Source organism: Psammomys obesus, unplaced genomic scaffold (genome assembly GCF_907164565.1).
Source record: "Psammomys obesus unplaced genomic scaffold, mPsaObe1.curated_primary_1811, whole genome shotgun sequence".
Taxonomy (NCBI): domain Eukaryota; kingdom Metazoa; phylum Chordata; class Mammalia; order Rodentia; family Muridae; genus Psammomys; species Psammomys obesus.
The window spans coordinates 13,787,731-13,806,209 of NW_026596120.1; the positions used below are offsets into that span (position 1 = coordinate 13,787,731).

The 18,479-nt window shown below is 39.0% G+C and overlaps 1 protein-coding gene across 1 annotated transcript in view; it reads right to left on the bottom strand.

Moving 5' to 3' along the window:
• Dnajc13 (DnaJ heat shock protein family (Hsp40) member C13) overlaps nucleotides 1-18,479 on the bottom strand; it is a 114,852-nt gene that overhangs the window by 43,624 nt on the left and 52,749 nt on the right. The window contains exons 18-27 of the mRNA XM_055629648.1: nucleotides 17,586-17,661; nucleotides 17,274-17,369; nucleotides 16,099-16,242; nucleotides 10,853-10,935; nucleotides 9,236-9,389; nucleotides 4,587-4,690; nucleotides 4,344-4,503; nucleotides 2,993-3,055; nucleotides 2,284-2,385; nucleotides 495-599 (exon numbers count right to left, since the gene is read on the bottom strand). Coding sequence (XP_055485623.1) covers nucleotides 495-599; nucleotides 2,284-2,385; nucleotides 2,993-3,055; nucleotides 4,344-4,503; nucleotides 4,587-4,690; nucleotides 9,236-9,389; nucleotides 10,853-10,935; nucleotides 16,099-16,242; nucleotides 17,274-17,369; nucleotides 17,586-17,661 — 1,087 coding nt within the window. The remainder of the gene's footprint in view (nucleotides 1-494; nucleotides 600-2,283; nucleotides 2,386-2,992; nucleotides 3,056-4,343; nucleotides 4,504-4,586; nucleotides 4,691-9,235; nucleotides 9,390-10,852; nucleotides 10,936-16,098; nucleotides 16,243-17,273; nucleotides 17,370-17,585; nucleotides 17,662-18,479) is intronic.

Consider the following 18,479-nt stretch of genomic DNA (forward strand, 5'->3'; position numbering starts at 1 on the left):
TGATTTTGTAAACATATGTACAGCTCCAGAACCTCAAGTCACCCAACTTGTTAGGAGGAAATTGAGTTGTACGACTTCTGGTGCTCCACACAGTTACACTTTAAAGACACCACACTTCTTGGGGCTGGAGAGATGGCTCTGAAGATAAGAGCACTTCCTGCTCTGCTAGAGGATTCAGTTCCCAGCACCCTGTGAGGTGGCTCCATCTCCAGGGTATCTGATGCCCTACTCAGGCCACCTTGGGCACCTGCACACATGTGGCATGCACCTACAGACACACACATGCACATAAATAAAAAGTTATCTAAAAATGTACTGTACATCTGTATGAATGCTAGAAAAGAGGCCACAAGGAGGCAAAGACTTGCCAGATATGATGCTTCACATCTGTGTTGTCAAGTCTGGGCTACATGATAAAATCTGAAGACTTTTACAAAGAAACACCAACACAGATGATGTGTAGAGATGGCAAGAAGTTTGTACACAGCACACACCTCATGAAATCCATATGGCCCACTCCTTTCCTTGTCTGCATTGCCAAAATACCATTCCTTCTCACTCTCTCTCTTCATATCTGGAGAAGCTTCGATCACATTGCTCTATGTTGGAAGAGAGTTCAGTTATTTCCAAGGCAGAAATCTAAGGGGCAGATGCCATAAAACAACTTATTCAGTACCAAATTTTGGTCTGAAGATTTTTTCTTTTAAATTCCTTCAGAAATAGGATTAAATGCCTAAGAAACAGCCAAAAAAAGTTATTTTTTGTTAATACATACATTAATAAACAGTTTCCTAAAATCACTCATCTGCATTCCCTATGGCCATTAACACATTCTTGGGGTACTAAAATTTTAGTAGCAAAGAATACCACAATTAATTACATAATAAACAAATATTATTAACCTGAAACTATGATGAAACATATTAAAGCTTTTGGGGAGAGCAACTGTGCTTCAGTAAGCAGCCAGGATGAAAGTCAAAAGGGCAGCACAGGTTTCAGCACGCTAAACACTTTTTGTGCCTTCCTGACATTGCTAAACCAAGAGCTGCTGCTGATGCTGCTGCTCAGACCTAGGTTCTGCCTGAACATCCTGAGCTGTAGCCTAACAAACATTTCTTAATCTACTCCAGTAACAAGCAGCTGAGTCTAAGGCCATTACAGCTTTAGTCTGCTGCACGCATCCAACTTCTCCAGCATGCTGAAGTAAGGCATAAGTGGGCAGCAATCAGTTCCTTGGATCTTATCTACCTCCACCTTCTATCTGCCACTTCCTTTCCTTTGACTACAAATATAAGCTGCCTATTCGGGGGCAGAGTTCCATGAATTATTGTTGGCTCAAAATGTTGCCAGCTTCCAGAATAACAGAAAAGCTAATTGAAATTAGAAAAAGTAGATTTGTTATAATTTTCTCTTTTAGCAAAACAGACAATTTTTATAGTTTTCTCAAGCAATGCTTTGGGAAAATAGAAGTTTGCCTGTACCCTGGTTTCTAAATACCCCTGCAATGATCAGATTTCAGTTAGAGCCAAACTGTAAATAAAGCAAAAACAGGCTTCTTGCATCTAACTGGTTGTGAGAATCCAGGTGACAGTGGAGATGTACTTAGGCTTCTGCTCCTCAGGTTCTGTGCTGTAAATGGGGAACTGATGATAACTACCACACAGGGCCACTGAGGGGTTCAGAGTGTAAAAGTATTCCAGAATATCACCTGGTATACTATAGTGGTGTTTAATAAGTGTTGTGATAATTACTACTCATATCTAAAACCAGAAAATGATCCATCCTGAATATTTAAAAGGCTTTTCTGTTGTAAGTAAAACAAATTATCTTGAACCAGAATTTTTTTCTAAATTGTATCTTAAAACATAAAATATCAAATAAGCTAAAATACAGATCTCTCTTTAAATCAAGTACCAGAAAGGCCTGGTGGCATTGTTTTGTTATATGGCTTGAATAATGCCAACCTATTCTTGGTGTTTGTCATGCTGAACGTTCTAATTACACATCCAATGAAATCAACTGAAAGGTCACATTGTATCAAAAACAAGCCATTTTAGAGATACAGTTACTTTACCATAAAAAGACAGGAAATAAAACTGGTTCTGGTGGTAATGACTTCTTTTTTGGCATACATTAATCTCCCAGCATTCATACTATTATAATTACTGGAGAAATGCTTTGCTGGCTATGTATACAAACCCATATGCAGATTTCAAGACTCTTGTGATTCTAAAATTGTATCCAAAGAACACAAAGCTTGTAAAAGCTGGAAAGCAAACATACTTGCAGGGGGACTGTCGCTCGGCTCACGTGGAGATGTGCAAGAGTAAGCAAGTCCACAAGAATCCTAATGCCATTTGAGTCCATGAGATCCTTAACGTTTTTCTGAAAGAGGAAAACAGTTTTGCATAATTGAAAGCCTTTCTCTTTAATAGGTGTTGTAACCTAGCATACTCTCTAGGACAAACACATGTGAAATTTCCTTATACTGGCATGTAACTATACTTACTTGCTATTTGTAAAGCTAAGAGGACAAAATTATACTATAAAGAGATCATGTAAGAATTTTCTTTTAAATATGGTCTGAGTAAGCATTCCCCTCCTCCCAAATAACCAAAGTGGCATGATAAACACTAGCTCTACAATTATCCTGCCCATCAATAAATAACATTACTCTATAACTAGAAATAAAATGTTATATAACATGAGGTGCTGCACACACACCCAGCAAGTGCTCTACCCCTGAGCCCCACCTCCAGCCCCTCCAGTCTGTTTCTGTAACTTAAGGTAAAGGAAGAGGCTTCACTTAGCACCTGGAACACCAGGACAGACTCCTTAGGAAAACTGGAAAACCTTCCCTTTTATAACTCAAAACACTCAGTTTTCTCATCTAAAGAAGAAAAGCACTCTCTCTGGATGAGTTGACTGACAGGTTAGCAGCACTTGGGCACATGACTTGGAAATGGCAGTGTATTTACACATAACACTGTACCTTATTAAGGATCAGCTTGTTCAGGAAGAGGATCAGCCTATCCCGTTCAAGTTTATCAGTGCACTAATGAAATAAATGACAAGTTAGTCAACAGTGGATAAAATATCCATAGGCAGCTTCACAAAATCAACCTACAGTTCAAAAGAAATGTTATCTCTGAAATATTAAAGAGACAATTACAGGTGTTTGCCTGTCAATTACTCCAATTTCTAAGCGTTAAGCATGCAATTTTGTAGAACTTATCTAACTTCCTAGAATGGAAGACATTTTTCAGTCATTATAAAAACTAATACTAATAGCTTTTAGGACACATGAATAATGAAGTAAGTGAAGCCCTTAGACTTGGCAAATGGTGTTTCATTAAAATGAACATAATGAGAAGAAAAAAGGCATTCACTTAAAACACAGTGTGTTTCTAAGTCCTCCAGTCCTCTGGAATAACAGTCAGGATTGTGTACCATACAACAGGCATGGTGGTACTTTCTCTAATGCTAGCATTTGGAAAGCAGAAACAAGAGGATCCTATGTTCAAAGTGAGCCAGAGCTATACACCGAGTTTGCAGGCAGGGTAGGCCACTTAGTAAGATCCTGACCACCGCCACCACTCCTCTCCCACAAACAAAAGGGAACAAAGGACTCAATGGTGTTGCTCAGGTTAGTACCCAGCGAAAGGGTTTTCATCCTGGCTGTGCTGCTTGCTTCCCAAACTTTTCCACAAAACAATGGCTCAGAGTTGACAACTGTAACAATCATGGATGGCTATTCCGAAAACTGGTAAAATGGTTCTTTCCAATAGTTTGTTAATATTTAAATGGTTAAAATAGTAGAAGAGCATTAACACAAATGCAAAAATGAAGGACATACTCTGCATCATCAAATAGATCACAGTCAAGTTCACTGTACAGTAACTTATCCTCTCCCTCATGCTCAAGTGTTAAGCAGCAAATCACATAAAATATATGCTAACTTATTTCCTTTTTAAAATTGCTGATGTTCTAAGCAACTTCACTGCCTTCACACTTTAAAATTTAACATGTCAGAGACATTTATGACTTTTTCCCCCAAATGAAAACCCAAAGATACAACTCTAGAAGTTGCTATTTCTTTTATATACCTGTTGAGCTCACCATACTTCAAAATAAAAAAACAAACAAACAAACAAACAAACAACAACAACAAAAAACCCAAACTGGAATGGCTAAATTTTAATTCATTTGCTATTTTGCTATGCCTCCTACTTAAATAACTGTGGTAGGTGGTAAGGGAAAACTCATCAGAAAGTCAGGGTGACAATGTGATCAAGTTCGTTTCGACAGCATCAAACAGCAGTCTTCCCTCACGGTGTCCTTACCCTTTCTAACATCCCAATGATGTATCTTGTATCTGTGAAAGGCCCTATTTCTTCATGGCATCTGCCGTAAACGATAGCAAGGGCTTGTAAACACAAACACTTCATGTTAACTTTTGGAGTGAGCAGGAAGCGATGGTAGAGCTCATTGAAAAATTCATACCTAGATTTAAAAAGAGGTTCAATAGAAATAACACAGAAACAACCAGTGACAACAAATGCAAGGAAACTTTATAAGAGACTCACGATCGTTTTATCGATCCACTTTCTTCATTTTCATCTTCCTCTAACAGCAATCTCAAGTAATAGTCCCCAATTTTGATTTCCTCAGCCAGACACTCATACTTTACCTTCATTAACAAATATAAAAACCATTTTTAGGTTATAACAGATTTTTTTTTCTTATTTAGAGTTTAACATTTCCTCTCCCTCCCTCCTTGTTTTTCAACACAGGGTTTCTCTGTGTGGTCCTGGCTGTCCTGGAACTCCCTCTGTAGATCAAGTTGTCCTGGAACTCATAAGATCCGCCTACCTCTGCTTCCCAAGTGTTGAGATTCAAGGTGTGCACCATGAGTTCATCACTTCTTTAAAAATACCAAGTAATACACTATTTGTGTGTGTTTATGTATGTGTGCACATGCATGCATGTGTCAAAGCTGGAGATCAACACTGGGTATACTCCTCTATAGCTCTCTGTCCTAAGGAATTTGCCGTCTTGTCTAGACTCTCCAGAGCTCTGAGAGCTGCCTGTCTCCACTTGGCCCTGCAGACAATGGAGGTGTAGACATGTGCTACCATGCTTGCACTGCCTTCGCTCTCTTATTTATTATTTGATGTGTATGAATATTCTGCTAGCATGTATGTCTGTGCATATCTGTGCACTGCCTGTGTAAGCCAGAAGAGGGCAACGAATCCCCTCAGACTGGAGGTTTAGTTGGGAATGGCTACACAAAGTTCTGGGAACTAAACTCAGGACCTCTGGAAGAGCAGCCACTGCCATTTCCTAGCAACATACTGAGCATTTTCATGTGGGTGCTGGGAATCTTACCTTACATCCTCACACTTGACTGGCAAGCACTTAGCCACTGAGCCATCTCCCAAGTCTCCACTATTACTAGAATGTGACTATTTCAGATAAATGTTGACACTTTATGCATGGCTCTGCTTCATCAGTTTGGGTTTTCCCAATTGTGCAAAGAGGGGACAGTCTTTCCTGCAGCACTGACTGCCCGCTCACAAAGGCTGCTTTGGCTCGTCCCTCACAACTGGCCTAACTTCAGCTTGTCCCTCATGCCTGGGCAACATGGCAAGGCATGCTATCAACATGGTAAACACATCTTAACTTGGAGCCCTTCTCTGACTGTCAGGTGGAGGTGATGTGAGGGAAAACCCAGAACCAGACTCCAGAAGAACACCAAGACTCTCACAATTTAGGCTGCTTATCACAAGGAAAGAGTCACTGATAACTGTAAAAATTAATTCCTTAATGACATTATCAAAATTTTCTATGCAAAGTCTAAAATAAGTGTTTTATAAAAATTTACATTAGTATTTTATATCCACTTCCCTTTTTTCCCCTGCAGATTCTGAGCATTCAATTTCTTCCGTTTCTATTACTGAGTATCCACCTTGTGGCAGCACTATTCTAGACCCTAGGGATTTAGCAGCCATAAACAGTGTTCTGCTTAGAGGCTGTTTCATAGGAGGAAACTTATGCCTGGTACTATGGATCTAGCCAAGGATCTGGGGCTGGGCAGATCATAGGCCCCAGTCCTGAGCCTACTACAATTATTTTGCTAGATGGACACGGTACCAAACTGCCTTCTAAATATGCAATTCCAAGAGCTGGAGGGACGGCTCAGGGGTAAAGGGCACATACTGTGCTTGTAGAGGACCCAGGTTCAGTTCCCAGCACCCACAACAGGCAGGATTCACTAACTCCAGCTCAAGGGGCTCTCCCACCCTCTTCTGGCCCTCACAGGTACCTGCAAGTGCACAGTACACATAAACACATAAAATTTTAAAAGTTGAGTAAATCTTAAACATGTATCTGTGCACCCACAGATTAATGCAGCTCCCAGTCCTTATCAGGTTCTCTAGGGGCGTGGCCCCTGGTAGGCTGCATGCTCCAGTGAGAGGCCTCACACCCACTCATATATAGGGTGTCGCTAATTGGATTCAGCTGGTTACACACCTTTAACCCCAGCATAGGCAATCAGATTTCTGAGTTCAAAGGCAGCCTGAACTACAGAGCGAGTTTAAGACAGCCAGAGCTACATGAAGAAACCCTGTTTTGAAGAACCAAAAAATAAATAGGATATGAAGTTGTGAGGGGGATGGGGAGGCACATCTGGGAGAGTTGGTGGTGGAAGGTGGGAGTGAGTAGGATCCAAATATACGGTGTGCATGCATGAAGTTGTGAAAGAATAAAAAAGTATCTTAAATATCTCTGAAAAAAATATATATGTGCATATAATTTTTGGTTGATAGGTGCTACCAATGGAAGCAGGAAAGTGGACAGGGAAGGGAATACAAAAGAACATATGCATAAGGGCAAAGGGGACTGTGCTTTAAAGGGATAGACAGGGAAGGTCCACCAGATGATGGCACTGAACAAAGACATGAAGGAGATGAGAAAACAAATTATGAGGCCTCCCAGGAAAAAGATTTATTTTAGGCAGAGGCTAAGGCAAGTAGAAAGATCCTGAGTTAAGAACCTGTGGTGTTTTCAGGAGGCCAGTGTAAATGGAACACAGTCAGAGTGAGGGAGAAGTACGAGATATAGTCAAGCAAAAACACTTTGGTTTGAGGGATACACAGGTAAGTCATTTCAAGAACCGAGATTAACAGTATATGAGGTGACAAGAGATAGGCATACTGAGGAGTGAGCAGAGAAATTATACAACCCACTTGCTTCTATGTTTTGTGCAACACTAGGAATTGAACCTAGGGCCTCACACACGCCAGGCAGGCACTTCAGCACTGAGCTCTACCTCCAGCACTCTGCCTGATGTGAATCAGACAACCCTGTCACTGTGTTGGTGACAGAATACAGGGAGGCAAGGGTGAGAGCAGTGATGGTGATAGAGCCTAACAGACGAGGGAGTACTGGATAATTTCTAAGGGTCATACAATAAGATTTGCTTGCAAACTGGGTTTGTGGTATAAAAGATGATTTCAATGCTTTTGACTAGAAGGTAAGAATATTTGTTAACTAAGGTGAAAAAGACTATAAGAGAAGTAGGAAGTACAACTGAACAACTCTGGAGAAAGACCATTATATACCCAATTTGAGAATGAACATATGTACGTAGTCTAGAAAAGAAAGCCTAAGCAGGAGACAAAAAAAATGATGAGCATTCAACAAATTGGGGGAAAAAAGAAAAACACAACAACAATAAAAAACCATGAGATAATGAATCAAGGCATCAAGGCAGTAGTTTTATGCCAGTTGATATAAGCAGAAATCACCTGAGAGGAGGGACTGTCAATTAAAAAATACCTTCATAACACTGGGCTGTAAGCAAGTCTATAGGGCATTTTCTTAGTTAGTGATTGACAAGGGAGGACCCAGCCCATTGTGGGTGGTGCCATCTCTGAGCTAGTGGCCCTGGGTTCTATAAGCAGACTGAGCAAGCCATGAGAAGCAAGCCAGTAAGGAGCACTCCTCTATGGCCTCTGCATCAGATCCTGCTTCCAGGTTCCTGTCCTGCTTGAGGTCCTGCCCTGACTTCCTTCAATGCTGAACTATACCTGACTTCCTTCAGTGCTGAACTACAATTCGGAAGTGTGAGCCAGATCACCCTTTCCTCCTCAACTTGCTTTTGGTCATGGTGTTTCATCACAGTAATTGAAATCCTAACTAAGACACCAGGCCAGCTTGTGGTCACAGAGATGAGGAGAGACGAGGACAGAAGACTAAAACAGAGTGGACAGTGAAGGAAACTCAGGAGACTACAGGTGCCTTAAACCAAAGTATGGAAAAAATTTCCAATGAGGGGATGAGTACATTTTAATTCCATACTTTAGAAGCTGGGTTCAAGATCAAAGCCAGGAGGATTATGAGCATGCTCAATGACTCTATTACAGTGGTTTCAATTGTGCATCTTTTAGCAGTGGGGATACACTGGGTAGCACGTTGCTGGGTTATTCTGCGTTTTGCTAACAGCCCAGAGCATGCTTAATAGCAAATAAGATGGCTATAATGTCACCGGCCAATATTATCTTCCATGAACAAGCAAAACAACATACAGCACATAACTGCATATATCACATAGGTCACAGTCATACACTTAAATATTCGAACATCGAATTATCTACCATGTACATTTTTCTTGTTTCTCTATTCTTCACATCAATTATTTCAACAAAGCAGCAAACTATAGCCGCAACCATAATCAAATCTTAATTTAAAAAAATCTACATTTAAATAAAGAACAAAGCCGGGCACAGTGGTGCACACCTGTAATCCCAGCAGAGACAGGTGGATCTCTGTGAGTTCAAGGCCAGCCTGGTCTACAAAGCTAGTCCAGGACAGCCAAGGCTACAAAGAGAAACCCTGTCTCAAAAACCAAAATAAATAAATATCAATCAATAAATAAAGAACAAATCTAAAGTTCCAGAAATGGGGAAAACATGCAAAGATCAGATCTGAATGCATAAGTTAAGTCAAAGTTATTAAAACTCATGCATGATTCTCAGGTGTAATGTTGAATAGCTTATCAAAATGCATTTAAAAATTTCTGTCTCAAGTAAAGATTAGAAATTCCAAATATTTTCTGTCATATTACATGGGGAAAGATAAAGACATGGTTACAGAGATATTTTAAAATCTATAGATAACACATGCTCTTCTTTTTTTAAGTGATTAATATGCTATGAAAACAAAGCTGTACCTCAAATTCATGGTGGTTCCAAGAGATGACACTGGCACTGCCAAGCTCTCTATCAATGTTAAATGTTCTCATCTCAGACTCAAGGGTATCTTTCAGTTCTTCTCGTGTTTTAAAATTCCAAATTAGATTTGATCTAGCATGGTCTTGACTAAACCTAGACAGAAATGCAATCAGGAAATAGTATGAAACAAGAATTTCTCAAAATCTACCAATAACCCGTACTGCATCTTACAATAAGTGTGAAAACCATGAGATCATTACACTTTATCAAGAAAAATAAAAATAAAATTTGTATTAATCAGGGAGAATAAAATGGCATTGGTAGAACCCTGTAGTAAACACACAGGCATTCAGTATAAAAAAAAAGTTCTTTTTTATTTTGGAAGTTTTCAGTATAAATGGTGAAAAAAATGAACTTTAAGCTATTAGATAAATTTGCATGAAATTTAAAAGTGGGTATTTCAGTTTCAGTTACTTGTAGCTAACAAAAATTCCGGGTAGAAAACAACGTCATATATCCAATTTTCCAGGCTGCGTGGGATGAATCTGGCACTGAGGGACAACCCAATGAGCCTCTACATAACTGTTGGAAAAACCATGACAACAAATGTGAACAAAACCTAAGCTAGGGCTGCACAGACTTTACATCTGTTTGTTATCAGTCAGAAGCCCCTGTAGCAAGGCCAATGCAGTCTCACAGAACTTCAGGTGCTTTCAAGGAACAGTACAACCAAGGATTCCTGAGGAAGAAATGCAAAGCATATACTTAAAAATATCCTATGCCTTAAGTGCTATAAGATGTAAGTAGTGTGAGGTGTTTTCAAACCAAATACTTTCCTTAATTGGTCTAGATAAAATCCACATGTCACCTTCTAGGACTGACACTCTACTAAAGAACGTTCACAAGTCATGCAACTGTCTACCTGAATGTGCGTCTCTTTGGCCATTAAGAAAAAGCCCTGGGTCAATGTATATGAGGTTATAGGCATGGATGTTTATTTCTAACAAATCTTCTTGGGCTTTTATCATAGATCTCTCTTTTTTAAAAAAAAAAAATTTTATTGATTCCTAGTGAATTTCACATCGTGCACCCCAATCCCATTTATCTCCCCATCCCTTCATATCTGCCCTCAGTCCTTGCAACCTCCTCCCCCCAAAGAAAAACAAAACAACAACAACAAAAAGCCTATCTCACCATGGAAGCTGCAGTGTGTCACACCCTTTATACAAACATCTTTACATGCAAATGAAAATGTTCATTGCAATGAGTCCCAGTTCTGGTTTGAGGGCCTGTCATCCACCACTTTTAAGACTTCACTTCTAACATGGCTGAAGATAGGTGTGCAGCTGACTCTAAGCCCCAGAAAGTGTCTTGTGCAATCATCTCTAAGCCTTATTAAAATTCTTAAGATAATGTAAGCTCCTCAGATGGCTGATCCAGCCTTAATTTCATAAGAGCATGTCTAAGGGAACCAATCTTGACAGTTATATCTTCGGGAACTTGATAGTGTAAGAGTACCCTCAGCATAAGACACCGCTTCCTGAGAGACAACTCATCTGGCTCCTCCAGCATCAGCATAAAGCTGACTCTGCACTGGAAGAGAGGCCTCAGTTTACCTGTAGTAGAAGAGATCCCAATTTGCTTCTATTTTTATTCTTTGTCTTCTCTTTCGAAGAACTACTGGCTTTTGATTTATGTTCTGGAAAAGAACACAAACAAGCACAATGACATAGCACTTAACTTGGCCACCAAGCACCCTCATCTACCTGGCAGCAGCACATCACCTAACAAGTGAGGAGAATCAATTTCATCAAACTGATAGAAGCTAGCTTAATGAAGCAGTCCACAGCATTAATTATACCATATCCTTTGCTGGCATTTGTTCTTAAAGATGCTCGAATACCATCCATGTAATTAAAGTTTACTGTTTCAACACCAAGGCTTGTAACGTTTACACTGATCACCAGTAACATTTACATGCAATTAATAAAAATTCAGGAATAATATAACAAGCATAAGAAATAATATTACACTGCTCTGAAAGCCAAGAGGCGCGAGCACACAGTGAAGTGGCCAACAAGGAAGAAACATTACATTCAGGCAATGTGAAGTCAGATGAAAACACTAAAGCACGTCAAGACAATGCCACACGCCAGTTTCCCACACTTTACACATGTAAAGGGCTTAACTCACCATATGGTTTTTGACCTGAATTTAATTGTAAAAAGGAAAAAAAATTAAGATGAAAATATAAAAAGGAGACTATGAATCAAATCTGATAACCTGTATCTATTATATAAATTCCACAAAAGATGTAACTCATCTTCACTTTACAATTGAGAGCTACCTCTGTAACTACTTTTAGGCAACTGTCTACCTCAACTCCCAAAAAGCTCCGCACCCTGTTTCAGAGATAGGTACATATGTAAGATTTGTAACTGGAAGGTGGAGATGGTCTCTGACAATCATTACAACTGTCAGGGCCCTGGGGTGCCTGCTCTAAGTGTGACCATACAGATTTCAGACAAAATCCCTACTCTTCAACATAACAAACTGAAAGCATGGAGTGGTGCCAATTAAAAACCTTCAAGTTTAAACTTCATTAGTGTGACAATTCAGATAAAGCAAGAAAATAGATTACATGACATTGAATGAATAAAAGTAAAATGGGGATTTATCTGAAAATTCTGATTGAAATACAACTTACTAGTTATGAATCGAAATGTTTACTACAAATTTTAATTTGCTACACCATCATAAAGATTAACACAAACTGACTCGAATAAAGTACAAAATAATTCAAAGTTTGGTGTTATACCAAATCAATTCTTTACTTAAAACTTCTCATTAGAAAGCAGAAGCACTCCCAGCGGGCATGGTGGTGGTTGCCTGTAATTCAGACTCTCATGAGGCTGAGGTGGAAGGCCGGAGAACTAGACAGGAAGTAATGAAACAGTAGAGGCCTACCTTCACAACCAAAAAAAAACACACTAAAGCAACAGTACAGCACTTTCATTACATTCCCTCCCTTTCATACAAATAGACAGCACTTTAGAATGGTAAAAATATAAATTCCATACCAGTAAAAAAAATCAGTTTCTCATAAAAATGTATGTGACAGAATTAAAAGGTAAAAAAGAAAATCCCTAAACTGAAAAAAAAAAAAAAAAAAAACAAACAAAAAACCCACACGTACCAAAACACAATAAAACATGTTATTAGTCAACAATAACCAAAGGCTACTCCTCCTTCAATGCCCAGCATCAACAGCATTCGAAACTAGCCCCATAAACATCCCATCAAAAGAGACACAGATCTTTTCAGGATTAGCCAGTCAGACTAGCAAAGGCACGAGACCACGACACATCATCCATGTTTGTTTCTATACTGTGTCAACACTAAGCTTAACCACTTTTTTTTTCATAACTTGTCACTAAAAATAGTATGCAGACCAAGTAGTAATCAGTAATAACCTTCCCAACTCTAATATTTTTTTCCGTCATGTGTTCAAAACGTTAACTAGCCCACAGAAACACCACCAACAGAACTGTAAGATGGTACTGGTATATAAATGCATTTTTCTCCTCTCAAACACTGTTGTAACAAATACCCCTTTGCGAACTAGGTAGCTTTATGTTCAGGGTTATGTTGTATAAAAGTTATACATGAAGTCATATACTAAAAATTTATTTGGCTGTATGAAAATATGGTAATTGTATTTTATTTTTTAAATTTATTCTTTTATTAATTAGTTTATTCACTCTGTATCCCAGCTGTACTCCTCTCTCTCATCTCCTCCCAATCCCACCATTCCTCCCTCATCTCCTACCATGACCCTCTCCAAGTCCACTGATAGGGGAGATGCTCCTCCCCTTCCCTCTGACCCATGCCTATCAGGTCTCTTCAGGACTGGCTGCATTGTCTTCTTTTGTGGACTGGTAAGGCTGCTCTCCCACTAGGGGGAGGTGATCAAAGAGCCAGCCACTGAGTTCAGGTAAGAGACAGTCTGTTCCCCTTACTAAGGAACCCACTTGGACACTGACCTGCCATGGGCTACATCTGTGTAGGGGTTCTAGGTTATCTCCATGCATGGTTCTTGGTTGGAGTATCAGTTTCAGAAAAGACCCCTGTGCCCAGATTTTTTGGTTCTGTTGCTCTCCTTGTGGAGCTCCTGTTTCCTCAAGGTCTTTCTATCTCCCCCTTCTTTCCTAAGATTCCCTGCACTCTGTCCAAAGTTTGGCTATGAGTCTCAGCATCTGCTATGATTCCCTGCTGGGTTGAGTCTTCCAGAGGCCCTCTGTGGTAGGCTCCTGTCCTGTTCCCTGTTTCCTCCCTCTTCTGATGGCCATCCTGTTTGTCTTTCTGAGTGAGGATTGATCATCTTACCCAGGATCCTCCTTCTTGCTTAGCTTCTTTAGGTGTACAGATTTTAGTGTATTTATCCTATATTATATGTCTAATATCTACTTATAAGTGAGTATATACCATGTGTGTCTTTCTGCTTCTGGGATACCTCACTCTGGATGATCTTTTCTAGTTCTTACCATTAACCTGAAAATTTCATGATTTCCTTGTTTTTAATTGTTGAGTAGTATTCCATTGTGTAAATGGACAACAATTTTTGTATCCATTCCTCCATTGAGAGACATCTGGGTTGTTTCCAGCTTCTGGCTACTATGAATAAAGCTATTATGAACACGGTTGAGCAAATGTCCTTGTTGTATACCTGAGCATATTTTGGATATATGCTTAGGAATGCTACAGCTGGATCTTGAGGTAGCTCCACACACCTACAGATATTTGATTTTTGACAAAGAAGCCAAAACCATACAATAGAAAAAAGATAGCATCTTCAACAAATGGTGCTAGTTTAACTGGGTGTCTACATGTAGAAAAATGCAAATAGATCCATATTTATCACCCTGCACAAAACTAAAGTCCAAGTGGATCAAAGCCCTCAACATAAAACCAGACACACGAAATCTGTTGGAAGAAAAAGCGGGGAAGAGCCTTGAACTCATTGGGCACAGGAGACAACTGAACAGAACACCAACAGCACAGGCTCTAAGATCAACAATCAATAAATGGGACCTCACGAAAAGCTTCTGTAAAGCAAAGGACACTATCGTCAGAATAAAATGACAGCCTACAGATTGGGAAAGGATCTTCACCAACCCTATATCTGACAGAGGGCTAATATCCAGAATATATAAAGAACTTAAGTTAAAAAGCAACAAATCAAGTAATTCAATTAAAAAATGGGGCACAGAGCTGAACAGAGCATTCTCAATAGAGGAATACTGAATGGCAGAGAAACACTTAAACAAATGCTCAAAGTCCTTAGTCATCAGGGAGATATAAATCAAAACAACCCTGAGGTTTCACCTTACACCCAACAGAATGGCTAAGATCAAAAACTCAAGTGACAATACATGCTGGAGAGGATGTGGAGGGAACCCCCCTCCATTGCTGGTGGGAATGTAAACTTGTACAACCACTTAGGAAATCAATCTGGCTCTTCCTCAGAAAATTAGGAATGGTAATTTTATTTTAAAAGTTGAATAACTGTTACTTTAGAAATGGGCTTAACTAGCTGAAGCCAGAAACCTCTAATTTTCAAAAACTAAAAAAACAAATCAATTGTATACGTATTTCCACTGTTCAAATGCTGTAGCAGAACTGCCATGAACAGGTCCTACACAGTGATTTAATTATCTAGTTCAAAAATTAACATTAAAGCAACTCTGTAAGACAAAGATGGGAAGTGATGCTATTCCAATTTTAGAAAAGCTAAGGGGGGATACAAAGTGAATAAACTGTAGTTAATAAAAATTAAAATAATAATAAAAAAGAAAAGAGAAAAAGTATATTTCTGGGAAAAAAAAACACAATGTGAGTAAGTAAAATGGTGGGGCTCAGCTCAGACACGAGTTAGCAAGTACATTTCAGGGTGTTCTGGCCTGAAAGCTTGCTGAGTGATTCTTCACAATGCAGTTATCAAGCTAGCATTAAGCCTCTATACTCAACTCCTGAATAACTTGGACTGATACAAATTGTAGATTGATACACAATATGCTTGTTTCCTTGTATTTAGATTATGTAGAAATTCATGTACAGGTGAAAATTAAATTATTTTTTTAATAATAAAAAAAGCCTCCAGATATAAAGACATTGTTAGGTGTCATTAGAAAAACTGAGAGTAAGGCAGCTCCAGAAGAGCACTTGGTTCATTCTTAACTCTGCCCCAGCCATGAGAGAAAGCAAACATGCAGGTTGCAGAAAACTTCTGAGCCATGTGCCAGAGAGAGAAACTAAAACTTCACATCTGACTTTGGTTCATGAAATAATATCACAAAATTTACAATGCATTTAATTAAACACTGTAAATGGTATCTCTAAAATGTATGTAATTCTGTATAAAACGGGCAAACAAGTGGACTGTATTTTTATTTGTGCAAGGCAAAATATGAAAACTGGAATATATAGGAGAAAATTTAAGAGAATAACTTGACATTATCTAACAAAAAATCATAATCATTAGTTCCCAAAACTAGTAACTGAGGAAAATATGAATCAGTTTTGGGTGATATTAATTTTCTTAAGGTTTGAGTATTCTGTGAGAAATATCTGAATATCACACCTGTGAACTACTGTGAGTCTGAACTAGGACACATTCCTTCTTTACCTTTTTTTAAAAGTGATTTTTTTTTGAGAAATTACATCATTTCTCCTTTCCCTTTCCTCCCTTCAAACCCTTCATGTACAAGCCCTTGCTCTCCTTCAAACTCATGGGCCCCTTTTCCCACACACAGACCTCTGTGTGTCTGCCTGTGTCTTACACTTTCTCCTAACACACACGTACCTCTTTCTGAGCAATGCCCATCCTGTCCCTCCAGTGCATCAACACAAGGTCAACTTTCTCTTTGGCAAACTTCTCAACTTCTTTGGCAGCTTTTCCAGCTAGTCTTTGCCACTCTGGAACTTTATTAAATTTTCCATATTGATCCTGTAGTGTAATATAAAAATTCATTACATACCTACTTTCAAATTTATTTTAAAACTATATACAGCTGTATCACACTATTTCAAATAAGAAAATTTTAAAAATGGCCATGCTAGAGTTCAGTGACAAGAAATGAAAACTTCTATAAGGAATTAAACTTCCTATACAAGAAACCTTACCCTTCTCACTCAAGTTGTTGCACTATGATTATTTTCAAAAGATACAAGTGGGGGTAAACACAAACTCAGGAGTAGGGACTAGAGAAGAAGTGAGAAACACTACACAGCAGCACGAGAAACACTACTTTATTCAGGGACATTACGACATTATATCGATCTATCATCTATCTAATCTATATCTATCTGTCATCTATCTCTCTATCTAATCTATACCTATCAGTCTATCTAATCCGTATCTATCTATCTAATCTATACTTATCAATCTAATCCATATCTCTCTATCATCTATATCTACATCTCTAAATCATCTATTTTGAGGCAGATCCATCCATCCATGCATCCATCCGCTCTGACACAGGGTCCTGTTCTGTAGCCCTGGAACTTGCTCTGTAGACCAGGATGACCTTGGAGCCACCGAGCTCCGCCTGCCTCTGCCTCCCACGTGCTGGAAGTCAAGGTGTGCAATAGCACACCCAGCTCAGGACATTAATAATTAACAGAGATACTGAAAAAGGAAAGTTACACGTAACTTTTATTGAGTATTTATCCCTTTTACCAGTAGTGATCGATTCCATATTCTTTATAAAACACCACATAGACTTGAAATTTCTAAAAACAGCCATTCCTGAATGTATTATCAGTATACTGGGTTAGAGGAAAATATACCCTTGTTAAGACAATTAGATTGTGGTGACAATCTGAGTGTATTAAAAGTTATTAGCTGTACAACTTCAAACAGCTGTATTTTATGAGATGCAAAGGTCAGTATTCAAGGCAGCTTTTCATTTCTGGATTTTAGTCTTCCAGAGAAGAGGGTAAATAGCACTTTAACGCCACTCTGCAGAGTGTACTTGCCATTGCTATTTTTACGTTGTCTCTGACGTGCATGCGGTCAGCGTCCTTTTCCGGAACTGGATCTGAACTGTCCAGGTATGCCAACAAGCCCGGTGGCTAACAACAACAAAAACAAAAAACCACAAAATTCATTTTCAAAATAAAAGAAAATCCAGCCTCCAAAGCCCAAACTTGTTAACACTATAGTATGACCACCGAGGCAGCTCTGTGTGGCTGTCCGAGAGTGCACACCTTCTCATTCGGCTGTAAGTGACATGGTAAAATTCTATCCGCTAGGCATAGAAAAGGCTTTTCATTTCTCAGTGGACTCACCAAAATGCGTTTCAGCAAGCTTGTGGCGGTTGTGTTGTCAGCTGTCCAGAGCCCCACTAGATGTCTACTTAGCTGTCTGAAAAAAGCAGACGTTGAGAAAGGGTTCTGCTTTAGCTCAGCTACAACAGAAAGGGATTTTAAAGAACAAGTTTCATAATTATAAGAAAGGTGACTACAGATAAATAATTCAGATAGTGAAAATGTCAAAAATTCATATACAAGAGAAGAATTTGAGACATTATTTTAAATATTAATATTTCAGAATTTCCTCCAAATTAAAGTGCTTCCCTGACAACTACACTAATTTGGTTTAAAGCATCACTCTTTTTTATTAAACTGCTTTATTGTGTGTGTGCTTGTGTGTGCATGTGTCACAGAGGTCAGAAGACAATTTATGGAGTTGGTTTTCACCTTTCACTATATGGGTACAGAGATTAGATTCAGCTTGGTAGGCTTGGTGGCCAGTGCCTTTTCCAGGTGAACCATCTTACTGAATTTTTAATGTCATGAACATGATATAGGTTCTTACCCATTTAAAGAAAGCATGTGCCACACACACCAATTAATATGACTCCGTTCAGTTGGTTTGTATAACAAGTACTGACAGAACACGCATGAGTAATTTATGCTATTCTTTATGAAGGCAAAGCTGTAACTTCAGACTCAGGTATGCTTTGGCTGGTTGAGGTCATATATCAGAAGCCGTGATGTTAAAATGGTGGGGCTCATGTAGCCTCCAGTGAACAAGGCAATTTATGTTTTCTCACTCTTTTTAAGATTTATTTATTATGTATACAGTGCTCTCCTGCATCTGTGCCTGCACCCCAGAAGAGGGCACCAGATCTTATTATGGATGGTTCTGAGCCACCATGTGGGTGCTGGGAATTGAACTCA